This window comes from Canis lupus, chromosome 18 (assembly GCF_003254725.2).
Source record: "Canis lupus dingo isolate Sandy chromosome 18, ASM325472v2, whole genome shotgun sequence".
Taxonomy (NCBI): Eukaryota; Metazoa; Chordata; class Mammalia; order Carnivora; family Canidae; genus Canis; species Canis lupus.
The window spans coordinates 15274209-15290506 of NC_064260.1; the positions used below are offsets into that span (position 1 = coordinate 15274209).

General features: G+C 35.2%; 1 protein-coding gene across 6 annotated transcripts in view; it reads right to left on the reverse strand.

Moving 5' to 3' along the window:
* The window catches only part of KMT2E (lysine methyltransferase 2E (inactive)), a 92607-nt gene that overhangs the window by 36817 nt on the left and 39492 nt on the right, over positions 1-16298 (reverse strand). For 5 of the 6 annotated variants that reach the window (XM_025449484.3, XM_025449485.3, XM_025449483.3 and 2 more), the window contains 3 exons: positions 5763-5877; positions 3917-4146; positions 1075-1155 (listed from right to left, as the gene is read on the reverse strand). In XM_025449484.3, coding sequence (XP_025305269.1) covers positions 1075-1155; positions 3917-4146; positions 5763-5877 — 426 coding nt within the window. Of the gene's footprint in view, positions 1-1074; positions 1156-3376; positions 3466-3916; positions 4147-5762; positions 5878-16298 lie in introns of those variants that run through there. The other variant, XM_025449486.3, reaches the window with a different exon arrangement.

Here is a 16298-nt window from a genome sequence, read left to right on the forward strand (position 1 = left end):
TCTCTCTCATGAATAAATAAATAAAATCTTAAAAAAAAAAGAACAGTTAATATTTTGTTTCTATAGAAATATTCCAGGTAATAAGTTATAAGCAATAAGTTAAACATGGCACTAACTTGCAACCCCTAATAAATTAATGTATCTAAATAAGGACTATCAGTGTGTCCTATCATAGGGACAACCAGATATTAAGTGTCACCCGATAGGGCAGTCTATGAAATATTCTTAACTACCCCCCCAAAAAAATCAAACCTATAATCTGATCACATACTTATTTACAGAAATACAAAGGATATAGAAACCAGTTGTATCATAATAATGCAATTAGCAAACAAATCAAACAATTCAGTTCCTTAAACACACTGCAAAGTAGACCAGAGTTGGTGGCGTAATGGAAGAGTAAGACTCTGTAACTAGAGTTTTAAGAGACCGATGTATCAACCAATCAATATTTTAACAGTGGCTGGGTGATAATACATTTCGTTGCATGTACAATAATGGCTTTGGGGTTGGTTTTTAAAAAATTATTTTACAGATATATAATGAAATACATATAGACACATATATACTGAAATACATAGGGATACATACGAATGAAATAATATATCTGGGATTTCCATTAAAATATGTGAAAGGGAGAAGAAATATATGACAGTATAAATGAAAAAAGATTGTTGAAAATTGTTGACGTAGGGTGGTGGAATGATACTATAGACCTACAAAATTCTTTAACTAAGGAAATGTCCTTCTAGTAACTCTTTAACATAGTACGCTCCAGTGAAAAAATATGCCATCACTTAGAGGATGCACTATTAATTTATGCATTATTAATAAAGTAAAAATACCTTACAAAGTAAACCATAACAGATTATCAATGGAAAGATTCTTCCTGATTTTAGAGCTATCAGAGTCCCCCCAAAAAATAAATAAATAGAAAAATGAAAATTGTATCTTAGAATTGATGAAACACAGCAATCCACTAATTGTTTAATCCAGAATTCACATATAAACCTCTATTCACTGAAGATTACTTCAGCAAATTTACTGGCAATCTTATAAGCATGTACAACTTACCTAGGCTGGCAACGTTCACATAAATATGTATCAGGAATATGCTGCCTGTCAATCCCCATGCAGTCAATATGTTGCCAAACACTTAAAGAAAAAAGCAGAACATATAAAATATTAATAGAATCATCCTAACTTAAGATTTGATATTCTATTTAACTATCACTTAGTAAGCGCCCACTTTGAGTTTAGTATTTAAAAGTGCTGTGACGAATTCATAGAAATATGTTCTTAGGGGAATAAAACTTTGAGATGCAAAGACAAAAGGACAAGTATAGGATATTATATATATATGTGTGTGTGTGTGTGTATATATATATTTCTAAAGCAAGTATCACTTAAAAATGTGAAAGGTATACATTACAAATATTATCAAAAGTCACAAAGTGAGGATGTCCACATTACTTCAAGTTTATAGGAAAAGCACCCTAGAGAATAATGGACTTGAATAAAACCTCATTTGGGAGATTAGAAAGAAAAGACGCCATTACAGCCACATTTTCTCAAGTACATAGATATGAGAAGCAACAGCCAGAATGTAATTAATCTATATAAAGGGGGATTTTCATTCAGATTATACAGGAATATCAGGATGTGTATAGATTTCCTCTACCTGGGAACAGGCAAAACTAGAGGTACTTTGATGGTACACAGTTAATTCAAAGAAGTTAAAAAAATAAAGAAAAACGAACTAAGAGGATTTTCCAACATTTCAAACCTGAGTTAAAGACAGAACTAGAATGTGGCAGAAGAGATAAAGAATCTAAGATACATTCAGTGAGGATAGGGATTAAACCTACCCTTTCCTCAAATTATTTTTATGGAATACATAGATCAGCTTGAGGCAACTTCTCAATTTGTCATTATTGTATTTTGTTGCCAAGACTTTAATTGGCCCAAAAATAGTTCCTAAAAATAGTCTTAATTACTCTTTACATAATAATTAGCCACTTCTAATATACCTCTACTGAATTAACTGCTACAGTATGTTCTTCACTTCTGAACTGAGAATGTTGGGAAAAGAACTGGTAGGAGGTGGAAGGTAATGGAATATAAGATGTGGGGAGAAAAAAGTGAGAAAGAAAAGCAGAGCACCTGACAAGGAGGGTTAGAATAACAAACTAAATTAACTTTGGGGGTCAGTAATAATGTCATGAAGACAACAGAACAAAACTAGTAAATGAATAAATTATCTGAGCTCTAGGTGTCAAACTTGAAACAGGAGTATAGGCACATGGAAATACACAGTGGCAATACAGAACTAGAAGAGAGGATAAAAGATAAAGCCTTGCTAGTCTACTACAGATTAAGCAGTAGAAAAATAAAACAACTAAAAATAGATTGATAACAGAGAGCAGCTGCTGAGAAGCAAGTACCTTGAACAATCCAAAAACTGAAATGGTCCTTCAAGGATCTGTAGATAGGTATAAATCCTAAGGACTATTTCACTATTTTCTAATTAAGCTATTTCTATATTATATCTGGATCATTGTAATGAAATCAAAAGAAAACATGCATTAAAATGAAAACACTGACAAATGGTATATAATTTATTACATTAGACAATATCAACTAAAACTATATTAATGATCAAAGTATGAATTGAGAATTTCTAATTATTTAAAAAATAATGAAGAAAACAAGTTATCATTGAAGTTATTATTTTAATTTTTAAATTACCTCCTGAATAAATTAACTAAGGTGATTGTTCATAGTAATGATATGTGTCACAGTAATTTTTAAATTTGAAAAGTTACAATATATTTTCATTAAAATTAACTCAAAATATCACATTACATAAAAATATCAAATTTTACTCTCCAATTAAGAGTAATTTCCCCCCTTTTTGGCAAAAGCAAATCAACATTTTGAAATATAATGTTTTTATATCAATAACATCCAACTACATGCATGTTTTATATCAATAACATCCAACTCCTAACCACATAATAGATGGGAACAAAATTACAAATAACGAAAAGTAATTTCTATTTGGCTCTAAGATGTATTTTTTTTTAAGATGTATTTTTATCCTCATATTCAAATATGGTATATGTTATACTATTTCAAATCAAATAATGAAGCTATGCCACAAAGATCTGACCCAGGAAATTGTGTAAAGCCACCAAAATTTCTTACCTCCTACACTACACTGCTTAAATCCTCTCTGCTTCCCACTCTGTGCAGGGGATGGACTCAGTAACTTTCAGGCTGAAATCCTACTGTTGTTCCCTCTCCATCCTCCCCAACTCCCTCCCCCCTTAAAAAAAAAATGAAAACAAAACCCCACTTTCTGTCCCAATCACACCTTCTCTAGGGGAGGAGGCCTTTCTTGGTGGTTGAACCAGGGTTGGGGGAGGGGAGACTGTGGTTCTGGTTCAAGGAGACTCCAGAGTGCTGCAAGGTTCAAGTCAAAAGGAGGTGAGAGAGTCAGGTCAAACAAACATCAATCAAAATGTATAATTCCCCCAAACTGGAAAATCACAGTTGACTATACAGCACAAATAATTCCAAAGGAAATTCAGAGGGCTCATTTTTCTATCTTGTCTACCACTACATGTAGTTGTATTATTACTGAATGAGCAAAAAGAGAGATGGGATCCTGTATGAATAAAGTTCAGAACTGATTGCCTATTACTCAGTCAACAATGAAGATTTCTAATAAACTCTAAGAGAGCTTCTTTGCCATAGGGACTTTTTCTAGCAAAACACACTGCGCATTGATAGCAGCAATGCATCAAAAAATGCATTCATCAATTCCTTTAAAAGTGACCCTATCTTCTCCAAGATTAAATATCAAAGGTTAGCAAAATTCAAAAAGGTAAACTAATGGTGTAAAATATTTTACCTGCATTTGTCACAACAGATCATGTATCCATCATCATGTGTAAAACCACATATGCACCTGGTTACATCAGTACCATAACTTCCATCCTCAGATGTGCTGATTGTAGTAGCACTGGAAGTTTCATCAAAATTAGGAGTGGTAAATATGCCTACTTCATTTTTGCTAATAAGAACTGATGGAGGAGGGGAAGCCGGAGGTGTTGGAGGAGGACGAGCACCATAATTATGGTCCTGGATAATTGAACACAAATACAGCACAATATAATTTCAACAATATGAACACAAATAAAATTTGATCCTTAATTTACGTTCTCAAGAAATATGAAATTGGTCCATTTCTTCCTTAATACCTTTAAAATAATGACATGGTAAAGCTCGATATTAAACCATACTAGGAAGTGAAAATGTCTACCTAAAACCTCAGTCACCTACACAGTGACTTCTTTCAAACTCTTGCCCTCATCTCTCCAATCAAAAGACATCCTTACAAGTCATATGGTCAGGGATGCCTGGGTGGCTCAGCAGTTGAGCATCTGCCTTCAGCTCAGGGAATGATCCCGGGATGCGGGATCAAGTCCCACATCGGGCTCCTTATAGGGAGCCTGCTTCTCTCTCTCTCTCTTTCTGTCTCTGCCTCTCTCTCTCTCTGTCTCTCAGGAATAAATGAATAAAATCTTTAAAACACACAAAAAAACTCCTATGGTCAAAGAGCTCCACCTTCAAGATAGAAGCAGGTACCAGAGGTTTAAAAAAAAAAAAGAAAAGAAAAACACTTCAGGAATGTGGAAACTAAAAAAAAACAAAACAAAACAAAACAAAATGACTAATAAAACCATAAAACTACCAAAAAAAAACAAAAAACAAAAACAAAAATGACTAATAAAGACATATTATCACTATAAAGTATGTAACAGAAGATTTTTTAAAATTTGTTTTTTTAGGCAGCCCCAGTGGCTTAGTGCTGCCTTCAGCCCAGGGCATGATCCTGGAGACCCGGGATTGAGTCCCACGTCAGGTTCCCTGCGTGGAGCCTGCTTCTCCCTCTGCCTATCTCTCTCTCTCTCTCTCTCATGAATAAGTAAATAAAATATTAAAAATAATAATAATAATTGTACCTGGACAGTATCACAAATGTGTCCAGTTCTCCAACTTTCAATCTAACCTCTGCCTCTTATTAGCTATGAAACACTGAATAAGTTAATTTAGATAAGCTTTCATTTTTTCAGCTATGAAACATTTTTCAGCTATGAAATTTTATAATTTTTAAAATTTTATAAAATTTTATAAAATTATACCCATTCATGAGGTTGGTTTTGAAGATTATGAAACATTTTTCATGAGGTTGGTTTTGAAGGTTATGAAACATTTTTCAGCTATGAAATTTTATAATTTTTAAAATTTTATAAAATTTTATAAAATTATACCCATTCATGAGGTTGGTTTTGAAGATTAAATGAGATAATACATGTAAAAATGTTTAGAACAAGTATGACACAGAAGTGCTCAATAAATGGTAATTATGTAATTTACTATATAAATTACAATGTAAAATACAGAATACAATTCCATGAATTTTTTATAGAGAATATAAAGAACTCTAACACTAAACTATTAACAGTATAATAATAATTTTAAAACTTCTAGAGAATGCCTCTTCTAGAATTTTAATCCCGTGAATAAATATAGAGCAATAAAAAAATTAAACTGCAAATTTAATACCTAATTGTTTAGATAATATAAGACAGTATTGTCTTTTAAATATTCAGTTTTATGCACAATACCTCAAACATCTACTTTCAACTTCTAGATAGAAAAAATACCGCTCCAGAAAAATATTTGACACTTACCGCATAGGGCAAACCGATGTAACTGTGTGAATGATGTGAGCTGCTGGTATATAACTGGTGGGGATAACTGTTGGATTTCTCAACTACCACAGGGCTAGCTTCTACGGATTCTGGTCTGGAGGGGAAAAAAATTGCATCAAAGAAAATTCCATTCATTTTTGTTCTGCTCATCAATTTAAAATTAAGCATTTACTTTATTGTCTATACAAATATCTTTTTGTACTAGGCAGACACCCTGTGGACAAGATATATCCTATCTAGATTCTGGGTCATAACAAAACTTTTAAGTAAAATCAATGTCTCTCCTGCAAGTTCAAATACAATTGAAGAAAGAACATTATTTAATATACTCAGTGGCACTGGGGGCATTATGCACAGGGGAGGACAAAAGTGGCAGAAACAATTTAAACAGGATGAAGAACATACTGAATCTACATGGGCCCCAGTGTCAATGTGAATGAAGTATACATTTTAATGTTCAAAACTGTAGGTATGTGTTAGTGTGCCAAGAAGTAATAAAGCCATAGAAAATATCATTTAAAGTTAAGAAATAAGAAACTTCATAATGAACCAAGGTTTGCTTATGAAAAAATACAAGCAGCAGCCCATAGTAAGATGAGCAATTAATGAAATGGTTAAGTAGTGATGACGTGACCATCAATTGATACAACTGGGACTAACACACTCACCCTCTGTGACTGCCACATAAGCTCTCTGGCCTAGCATTTTCTATATACCACTCTCCCAATTTCCTTACTCATATCAATCCTCCTGAACCTTGTCCTGGTAATTCCTATTGATCAATGTGGTAGTGAACCTACTTCAGAGAACAATTCACAATGAAATTGCTTTCTGCCTTGCACACACAAAACATGATTTGTTTCTGTGCCCTTATTCTTGCCATAGCCACCAACTGAGATTTTATGATACTCCTTATCCTACCTCTCATTCAAAATTTGCCCTTAGAATTTAGTACTATTTGTACTCTTCATGGTTTAAGACTTCTTAATGCAGTTACATTCTAGTTGTCCCACTTCTATAGTTAACTGCTTCTTCATATACTGCTCCTGTCTCACTCCCCTATACAAAGTCTCATTTTAGCTCTAAGTGACTGCTGTCATGAGATCTAATATTCCACAACCAGGAAAGAACGGAGGCACAAACTGAGGTTGTTACATGGTTCTGGAGGAAATTACAGAAAGCCTACAAAATGTTTTGAATACTTTAAAAATCAATACTCACCTAATGCCTATGCTGCTATTTTATTTTTTTATGCTGTTATTTTAAAAATTATTTGTTCACTCCTTCTTTTAAAAAAGAAATATTTTTAAAATTTAAAATCAATACATTCTCATTGCTCAAAACTTAAATACCTAAGAAAGTGAAAGACCATGTCTTCATCCAAAACTCACACTCATGTTAAGATACAATGTAATTCCCTCTAAATTCTATCCATAAATATACATAAGAGCTGTTTATTTTTAAAAATGACAGTATACTATATTTGCCTTTTCAATTTGTTTGTTCCATCTTTCAGTGTCAATACTTATCTACCTTATTTTTGGTAATAATTGCTGACTTCATTATGTAAATGTACATAGTTTACTTAATAATCTCCCTACTGGTGGGGGCATCTGGGTGGCTCAGTCAGTTAAGTGTCAGACTCTTGATTTCAGCTCAGGTCATGATTTTAGCATTGTGTGATCCAGCCTGGCATCAGGCTCTACACTTAGCACGGAGTCTGCCTTAATGGCTCTCGTTCTCACTCTGCCCTTTCCCCAGCTTGCACACACACTCTTTCTCTAAATAAATAAATAAATAAAATTATAAAAAAAAGGAAAGAAAGCAATTTCCCTATTGGTGGATATTTCTTTATATTTTTCACTGTTAAAGGTATCATTGCATTTATAGACCCTTCAACAGATCTTCTTTAAATACACGAGAATATTTCTACAATATGGATCCCTGAGGAAATGCTCAACAGAAGGGCAAATGCATATAAAATAGATATTAGTAAGTTGCCTTTGCTGATTTACAGTATCGATTGCTTTAAAAATTATTCAAAAATTATATAGAAGGAAGAAGTCAGGGCACATGGGTGACTCAGACAGCTAAGCATCTGACTCTTGATTTCAGCTCTAGTCATGATCTCAGGGTCGTGGGATCAAAGCTCCAAGTTGGCAGTCTACTTGAGGAGTGATTTTTCTCTCTCTGCCTTTCCCACAACTTGTGCTTGACTATGTGCACACATGTGCAAGCGTGCTCTCTCTCAAATAAATAAATCTTAGAAAAATTATGTAGAAGGAAGAAGTAGAATTTTGGCAATTCCTAGGGCAGCCCCGGTGGCGCAGCGGTTTAGCGCCACCTGCAGCCCAGGGTATGATCCTGGAGACCCAGGATAGAGTCCCACATCGGGCTCCCTGCATGGAGTCTGCTTCTCCCTCTGTCTATGTCTCTGCCTCTCTCTCTCTCTGTGCCTCTATGAATGAATAAATAAAATCTTTAAAAAAAAAAAAAAGGAATTTTGGCAATTCCTGATCTATAATACTATTTTTAAGGCAACATGAGATATTTTGGTCAAAATACTAAGACTTACACTTATTTTTTTTTTTAAAGATTTTATTTATTTATTCATGAGAGAGAAAGAGAGAGAGAGGCAGAGACACAGGCAGAGGGAGAAGCAGGCTCCATGCAGGGAGCCCGACATGGGACTCGATCCCGGGACTCCAGGATCAGACCCTGGGCCGAAGGCGGCGCTAAACCGCTGAGCCACCAGGGTTGCCCAGACTTACACTTAAAGATTTAGATCAAACTCTGAATATACTACTAAAGAGTATGGCAAAAACTTTATTTTGAAGTAGTTAATGGTTAAGCATTAAAAAACTTTCCAAAAACAAACCCTTTCAGCACAAAAGCAGTTAAATTAAAGCATGTAAATCAGTCACACATAACTTCATGATTCAAATTGAAGCTGCACCACTGACACTTTGGTAATGAAAGAAAGTAGAAATTCTTTATCAAGATCCTCATCTCTAATGCTGCTGCTTATACTAAAAGTAATTTTTAAAAGGTAACACTTTTTTAAAGTGTTACTTTAATGTCAACCATAAATTTGGTTGACATATTTTAAGGATTTTTCCCGAATGATAAAACAGTATTTAAAGAAAAGTAACACAACAACATGTATCTTTAGAAATAATCTAGGTAAACCTACCCTATTTATATATGGATAATATCTTGGCAGGAACTCATAACAAAAATCACTATACTGAGGTCATAGGAGTTTCCCTCAAAATCTTCTGGCCCATTTAATAAATTTCTAATGTCAGGGCTAAAGGGATAATATACAATAACAAATTCCTGTGTAAACAGCTGCTACAGTACCATGTTTAGCCAATACATACAGACATAAATAATATACCTACACACACACATAAATACCAATATACAGGCATAACATTTATAACAGAAACTATATTAGCATATTTCTATAAATAACTGCATATCAAAACATAAGTCATAGTGCTTTGTTCACCCTACAGACAGATGAGATTTCACTTACATAATTTTGATGTCACTTTTCAAATAGCAGGATAGTTATTTGTACTCATTTATATATGGCTTTGTATGTGTTCTTAAATCACTGAAACAATGATCACTGTCAAAAAGATAATCTCTGTTCAAGGGAAACTTCCCAAAAGATAACCACTCTCTAGTCTGACAATTCAAAGTGTTAAAAAACAGCACATAATTAAAGTATTTGTAATATATGAGCAATAAGGGCGGGTGCCTGGGTGGCTCAGTCGGTTTGGTGTCCAACTCTTGGTTTTGGCTCAGGTCATGATTTTAGGGTCATGACATAAAGCCTCCATGTTTGACTCTGTGCTCAGTAGGGAGTCTGCTTCTTTCCCTCTCACCCTGCCCCTCCCACTGTCGACACACTCTCTAAAATAAATTAATGAGTCTTTAAAGAAAAAAACAGATACATACATACATACATATATGCAGTAAGGTATGGCCAAATGGTCAAAACAGCATTTGTAGATGAACTCTCTTTTTCCAAACCTCTGAATTCTGTTTCCCACAAACTGAGGACATGAAATGCATAGAGCTTTCTAATATGTAACTTGGCTCTAAAATGAAACTTAAAAATATGCTCTCTTAAAAAAGAATTATGTTCTCTTGTTGACTAAGCCAAAACTCAAATACTAACTGCTTCTTTTGGAAGTTCCCTAATAGCTAATAAATGCAGAAGGAATGATCAAAGTAGAAAAATCATGAATTTTCAACCCTCTAGAGATGATGGATTTAAGCAACAGATAGCCAATGGATGCTAAAACCTTGAAAGGTTGAAAGCTAATGGCCACATAAGGCTAACAACACCTGAATCTTTCTTTTTTTTTTTTTTTTTGCATGAGAGACACGGGAGAGGGGGGGCATAAAGAGAAGCAGGCTCCCTGCGGGGAACCTGATGTGGGACTCAATCCCAGGACCCCAGGATCACAACTTGAGCCGAAGACAGATGCTCAACCACTGATCCACCCAGGCGCCCCTGAATCTGTTCATTCTTTTTATCATCATTGAAAGTTACACAACCAAGTTTTATGTACCTCTCTAATACTATACAACAGAAATTACAAAGTCCCACATACAAAATATTATGCTGAAAAGAAAAAGGGAGGAAAATGAGAGAGGGAATAAAAGAATCTGAAGCTAATCACATCTCTACATCTAAATACCAGTTTACAGAAATATGGGGATAAGTAGATTTATCCATGACAGTAAAAGGAAGCAACAGGCCAAATCCAGAATGTTAAAACTTCTAGAGACCAAAAGGCTCAGTTTTTCAACAGTGTATGGTATGAGGGAAAACAAATGTAAAAGGTTGCTGCAGATAAAAAGAGATTCAAAGATATTTCAATCAAACACAAGTGTGGATCTTGTCTGGATGTCAATAGAACACACCAGTTACAAAGAGTTTTCAGACAAGTAAGGGAAATCTGAAGATGAACTGGGTATATTAAGAAAGTTAATTTTGTCATATGAAATAACAGTATTGTGGTTTTAAAAAATCCTTATCTTTAAGTGATGTACAGTGAAGAAAACATAGGTAAAATGATGTGGGGATTTGCTTTAAATATTAAATAAAACTGTAAGATAAACAAGACTGGCAAATCTTTGCATTTATCTTATGTTTCATATCTTTTATTCAATAGGTACCTGTAAAAATGGTATACTATTTCCTTTCCACCCAACTCAGGAAAATATCCTAGGCATTTCTTTTTTTTTTTTTTTTAATTTTTATTTATTTATGATATTCACACAGAGAGAGAGAGAGGCAGAGACATAGGCAGAGGGAGAAGCAGGCTCCATGCACTGGGAACCTGACGTGGGATTCGATCCCGGGTCTCCAGGATCGCGCCCTGGGCCAAAGGCAGGCGCCAAACCGCTGCACCACCCAGGGATCCCTATCTTTTATTCAATAGGTACCTGTAAAAATGGTATACTATTTCCTTTCCACCCAACTCAGGAAAATATCCTAGGCATTTCTATTTCTAAGCCTCAACCCTTACTTCTTGATTTCAACACATTTCTCATAACTTTACTTCATATACTCAAGGAGTACTTTCCTAAATGCTTCAACTCATCAAAATGTTTATAAATCCTATGGATTCCTATAGCACTTATTTATTGTATTGTTAATTTATTACTTTTCATGTAGTATTTTTGTATGCTATCAGTCTTATCCCATATATTTATTTTTTTCTTCCAAACTCCATAAAAATTAACAAGTCTTCTCTCTTAAAAAAACAAAACCAAACCATGGGGATGGCTGGCTGACTCAGTCAGAACTTTTGGCTCTTGATCTCACAGGGTTGTAAGTTCAAGCCCCATGTGGGATGTAGAGATTACTTTAATTAATTAAAACTTTTAGAAATGCATGAAATTAGGACATAAGTGTCTATGGATGGCCATTCAATGGGTACAGCTGAGTAGTCACCTTTCTAAATTTGAACTTATTATCTGTAATGTGGGGATAAATATACCCCTTTCACCTTCTCCCCAGCAATATGGATGATACTCAAATGAAAGAATATGAAAATGCATTTTTCTGAAAATGCATTTTCTCAACTATAATGCATTATACAGATGTATACTACTTATTTTTTCAGAAATGTCTCTAAAGTGTAACTAAGTATTCAGTCTAAAATTGCTTTTCAATTATTTTAAGAGCAGAGGAAGAAACAAACATCCTGCAGAGCACAGAACCTGATACAGGGCTTTATCCCAGGACCCTGAGATCATGACCCCAGCCAAAGTCAGACACTTAAATGACTGAGACACCCAGGCACCTCTGCACATTTAAGATTTTAGATAATCATGGGTTTTTTTTTAAAGATTTATTTTTAAGTAATCTCTACATCCCACTGAGGGGCTCAAACTCACAACTCTGAGATCAAGAGTTGCATGCTCCACTGACTGAGCCAGCCAGGTGCCCCTTAAATGTTTAAATTATTTCTGTTCTTTTTTTTTTTTTTCAAGATTTTATTTATTTATTTGACAGAGAGAGAGAGAGAGAGAGAGAGAGAGAGAGAGAATGAATGTGTACAAGCATAGGGAGAAGCAGGCTTCCCGCTGAGCAGGAAGCTGGATGCAGCACTTGATCCCAGGACCCCAAGATCATGACCTGAGCAGAAGGCAGATGCTTAACCAACTGAGCCATCAGGTACCCCTAAATCACTTCTGTTTTAAGTAGGCTCCACTCCCAGTGTGAACCCAACACAGGGCTTGAACAGATCAAAACCTAAGCTGAGATCAAGAGTCAGACACTTACCTGAGTCACCCAAGTGCCTCTATACTGTTTTTAAAGTAACAACTTTAAGGTTTCTGGTTGGAAAGTTTTTGGTTTTTTTTAAAGATTTTATTTATTTATTCATGAGAGAGAGACACAGAGAGAGGCAGAGACACAGGCAGAGGAAGAAGTAGGTTCCCTGAAGGGAGCTTGATGCTCAACTCAATCCCAGGGCCCCAGGATCACAACCTGAGCCAAAGGCAGGTGCTCAACCACTGAGCCACCTATTAACTTATTAACTTTCAAGAAAAAAATTTAAAAAAGAAAAAAGAAAAAAAAATTTTAAGTTAATCTCTACACCCAAAGTAGGACTCAAACTCATGACCCTGAGTAATGATGAGTCTCATGTTCTACCAACCAAACCAGCCAGGCACTCCTTATTAACCATCTTTTTAACATAGCCCCTTAAGCCCTGGTGATCATTTATCTTTCTTCAGATCCATTTATTTCTTCAATAAGATGTAATAGACAGGTTGGGTACTCCAGTCATGAGTATAATACACTCTGTAGAAAGGGATGATGATCTCATGATGATCACTTTCAAGATTCTTTTGATATAGCTTATTATACTAAAGTAAAAAAAAAAATCACCTTATTTTAATATTTCTATCCTTGCCTATAGAGAAACATTAGCCATTTTCTGCTGACTCACTGTATTCTCAAATTTGTATTTTATCACCACTAACATATGCTTTCAGTACATCAAAGGATGAATCTGGAGACATCATTCCGTAGTCCCTATTCCAAAGAAGTCATATAGACATTAAAATAAGAGCAACCCTAGTAATGCTGGAGGACACAACTGTTTATAGCCCTTCATCCAGAAAGTTTAATCCTACACTTTGTTTCCAACTATGACAAATCGCAGTCATAACATTTTTTCTAAGTTCTTTTTAGTGGATTTACCTTATGGTCAAAGGAGCATACAAACTCTAATTCAACAAAATTTCTATGATGGTGTTCACTATGTGGTTAAGGTAACTTGTTAGATCCTAGACAGAATAAACAGATATATAAAGCATACTCCTATCACTCAGTTTCTGATCCTGGGAGGAACGGCAGGGTTAGCAAAAAGAGACAGGTACATAAAACCTACTATGCAAGGCACAAACAGGATAATGTCATAAGAAAAGTATGGGCAGATACTTAACAAAACTCATTTCTCCTGTGTGAGATTTTGCTTTTTTTTTTTTTTAAGATTTTATTTATTTATTCATGAAACACACACACACACACACACACACACACACACACACAGAGGCAGAGACACAGGCAGAGGGAGAAGCAGGCTAGATGCAGGGAAGCCTGACGTGGGACTTGATCCCGGGACTCCAGGATCACGCTCTGAGCTGAAGGAAGGGGCTAAAATACTGAGCCACCCAGAGATCCCCGAGATTTTGCTATTTAGTTAACTTTCTACCCCCCTCTGTTACCCTAAAACCTGATAAGGTAATTTGCTATATTACTCAGCAAATTAAAATGGCCCTGATTGGTTAGTAAGTTGTGTCTAGATGGAGAAAACTATAAAGATTTGAGGAGGATGTCACAGATTTGAACTTCCCAAAGATATAGTGACTCTTCTAACTGGCATGCTCCTCCTTGAAGGGAACCTGGAAACTCTGCCTATGATTGTTACAAGAAATACTGGCTCTGAAGCGTATAAGGGCTCTAAATCAGGAGACTCATACCACTCAATGTGGACCTTGTCTCTTCGTACCTGACCAGTCACCTCAGAAGCCAAAGAAAATAGTTTCTGGATGGCTAACTCCTACATAGTCTCATATAGACAACGAACAACTGATGCTAACCTCTGATAAACTGTGACTCCTGTCTTGTATACCATGTAGACTAGTGCCAACCGTGGCCTATGATAGTCTTACTAGTCTGAATGTTTAGTTGAACCTAGTAAGATCTCCTTGGGGAATCTGCAAAAGTTCAAAGTTCAAGGTTCTAGAATGAAGGGGATTCAAGAGAAGACCGTATCTATCCTGAGTAACAGGGAGGATAAGGAATAACATCATGAGGTTTCATTATAAAGTGAGAATACTTCTGAAAGACAGGACTTCAAACATTGGAATTTATACCAAGAATATATCTTCTACTGAAAAAAAGAATTTTTTTCAAAACCAGTAATGATAGAGAAAGACAATATCCCATATGTATGCAAAAAGAGGAAAAATGGCATGGGGAGTTTTCAAGGAATATGAAGAGGTCAGTTAGAATGATGTTTGTTTAGTTAGCTATTTGTCAAAATTAAGTAACATACAAAATCCTGCAATAGAGGGAGGGAGATTTTTCTTTGTAGATTTGTATTTAGAGAAACATGTTAGACTAAGTGATCTGTACATCAAGATCATCAATCACAAATAAGCACTTGAGCTGAAATCTCATGATGGTATTCAGTATAAAGTGGAGGTCAACCAAGATCACTCTTAACAGATTTAAATGTTTTTCCTAGCTCAAAATTAAAACAGCAAAAAATAAAAAACTTCATAGGGTTCACAGAGCCTCTAGGCACTCCATCCATAGCCCTCAGTTTGACTAGTAAAGATTAAACAAATATTGGGGGCTGGTGCTTGCCAAGGACTATGAAAGATAAAACACAGTCCCTCTCTTTAAGGAACTTACATAGTTTTAATTCACTCAATAAACATTTTAGCCCACATTGTAAGCAGAAGACACGAGAGAAAAAAGAAAAAGAAGAAAAAAAAAAGACACTGAGATGCTGGAAATTAAGAAATAAAGAAGTGAAGAAGCAGTCCTTAAGAAATTTATGTATGGGAAGACAAGTATAACAATGATTACAGTAGTATCATCAGAGATATGTACAGGGGCTCTTCATAATAGTAATCATATTTACCAAATTTTAAAGAATGAAAAGTTAACAAGCCCAAGAAGAGGTGGAAGAGATGAAGAAGGTATTCCACACAAAGTACATATGCAGTCAGAGATACAAGCACCAAGACATGTTTAAGCATGTTTTTCTAAGCATGACTAACACAATCATGACATCACATCACCTGTAATGCAGGTTATAATTTTTTTACAATTCTACTTAACTGAAGGAATGAAATTTTTTAAAGATCAGGCTCAGAAATCTACAATAAGCACCTTATGTTCACTGAAGTTTAGGAGCACAAATTAAAAAGAATTGCCCATGTACCTCAATACCAAAAACCCAAATAATCCAAATTAAAAATGGGTGGAGGACAGACATTTTTCCAAAGACATACAGATGGCCAACAGACACGTGGAAAGATGCTCTACATCACTAATCATGAGGGAAATGCAAATCAAAACAACAATGAGGGGATGCCTGGGTGGCTCAGTGGTTGAGCATCTGCATTTGGCTCATGGTATGATCCCCAAGTCTCAGGATCGAGTCCCACACAGGCTCCTTGCATGGAGCCTACTTCTCTTTGTGTGTCTTTGCTTCTCTCTGTCTCTCATGAACAAATAAAATCTTTAAAAAACAACAACGAGGTATCACCTTACACCTGTCAGAATGGCTAGAATAAAAAAAAAAACAAGAAATAACAAGCATTAGCAAGGATGTAGAGAAAAAGGAACACTCATGCACTGTTGGTGGGCATGTAAACTGGGGCAGCCACTATGGATAATAGTATGGTGGATCCTCAAAAAATTAAAAAACAGAATTACCATATGATCCAGTGATCCCACAA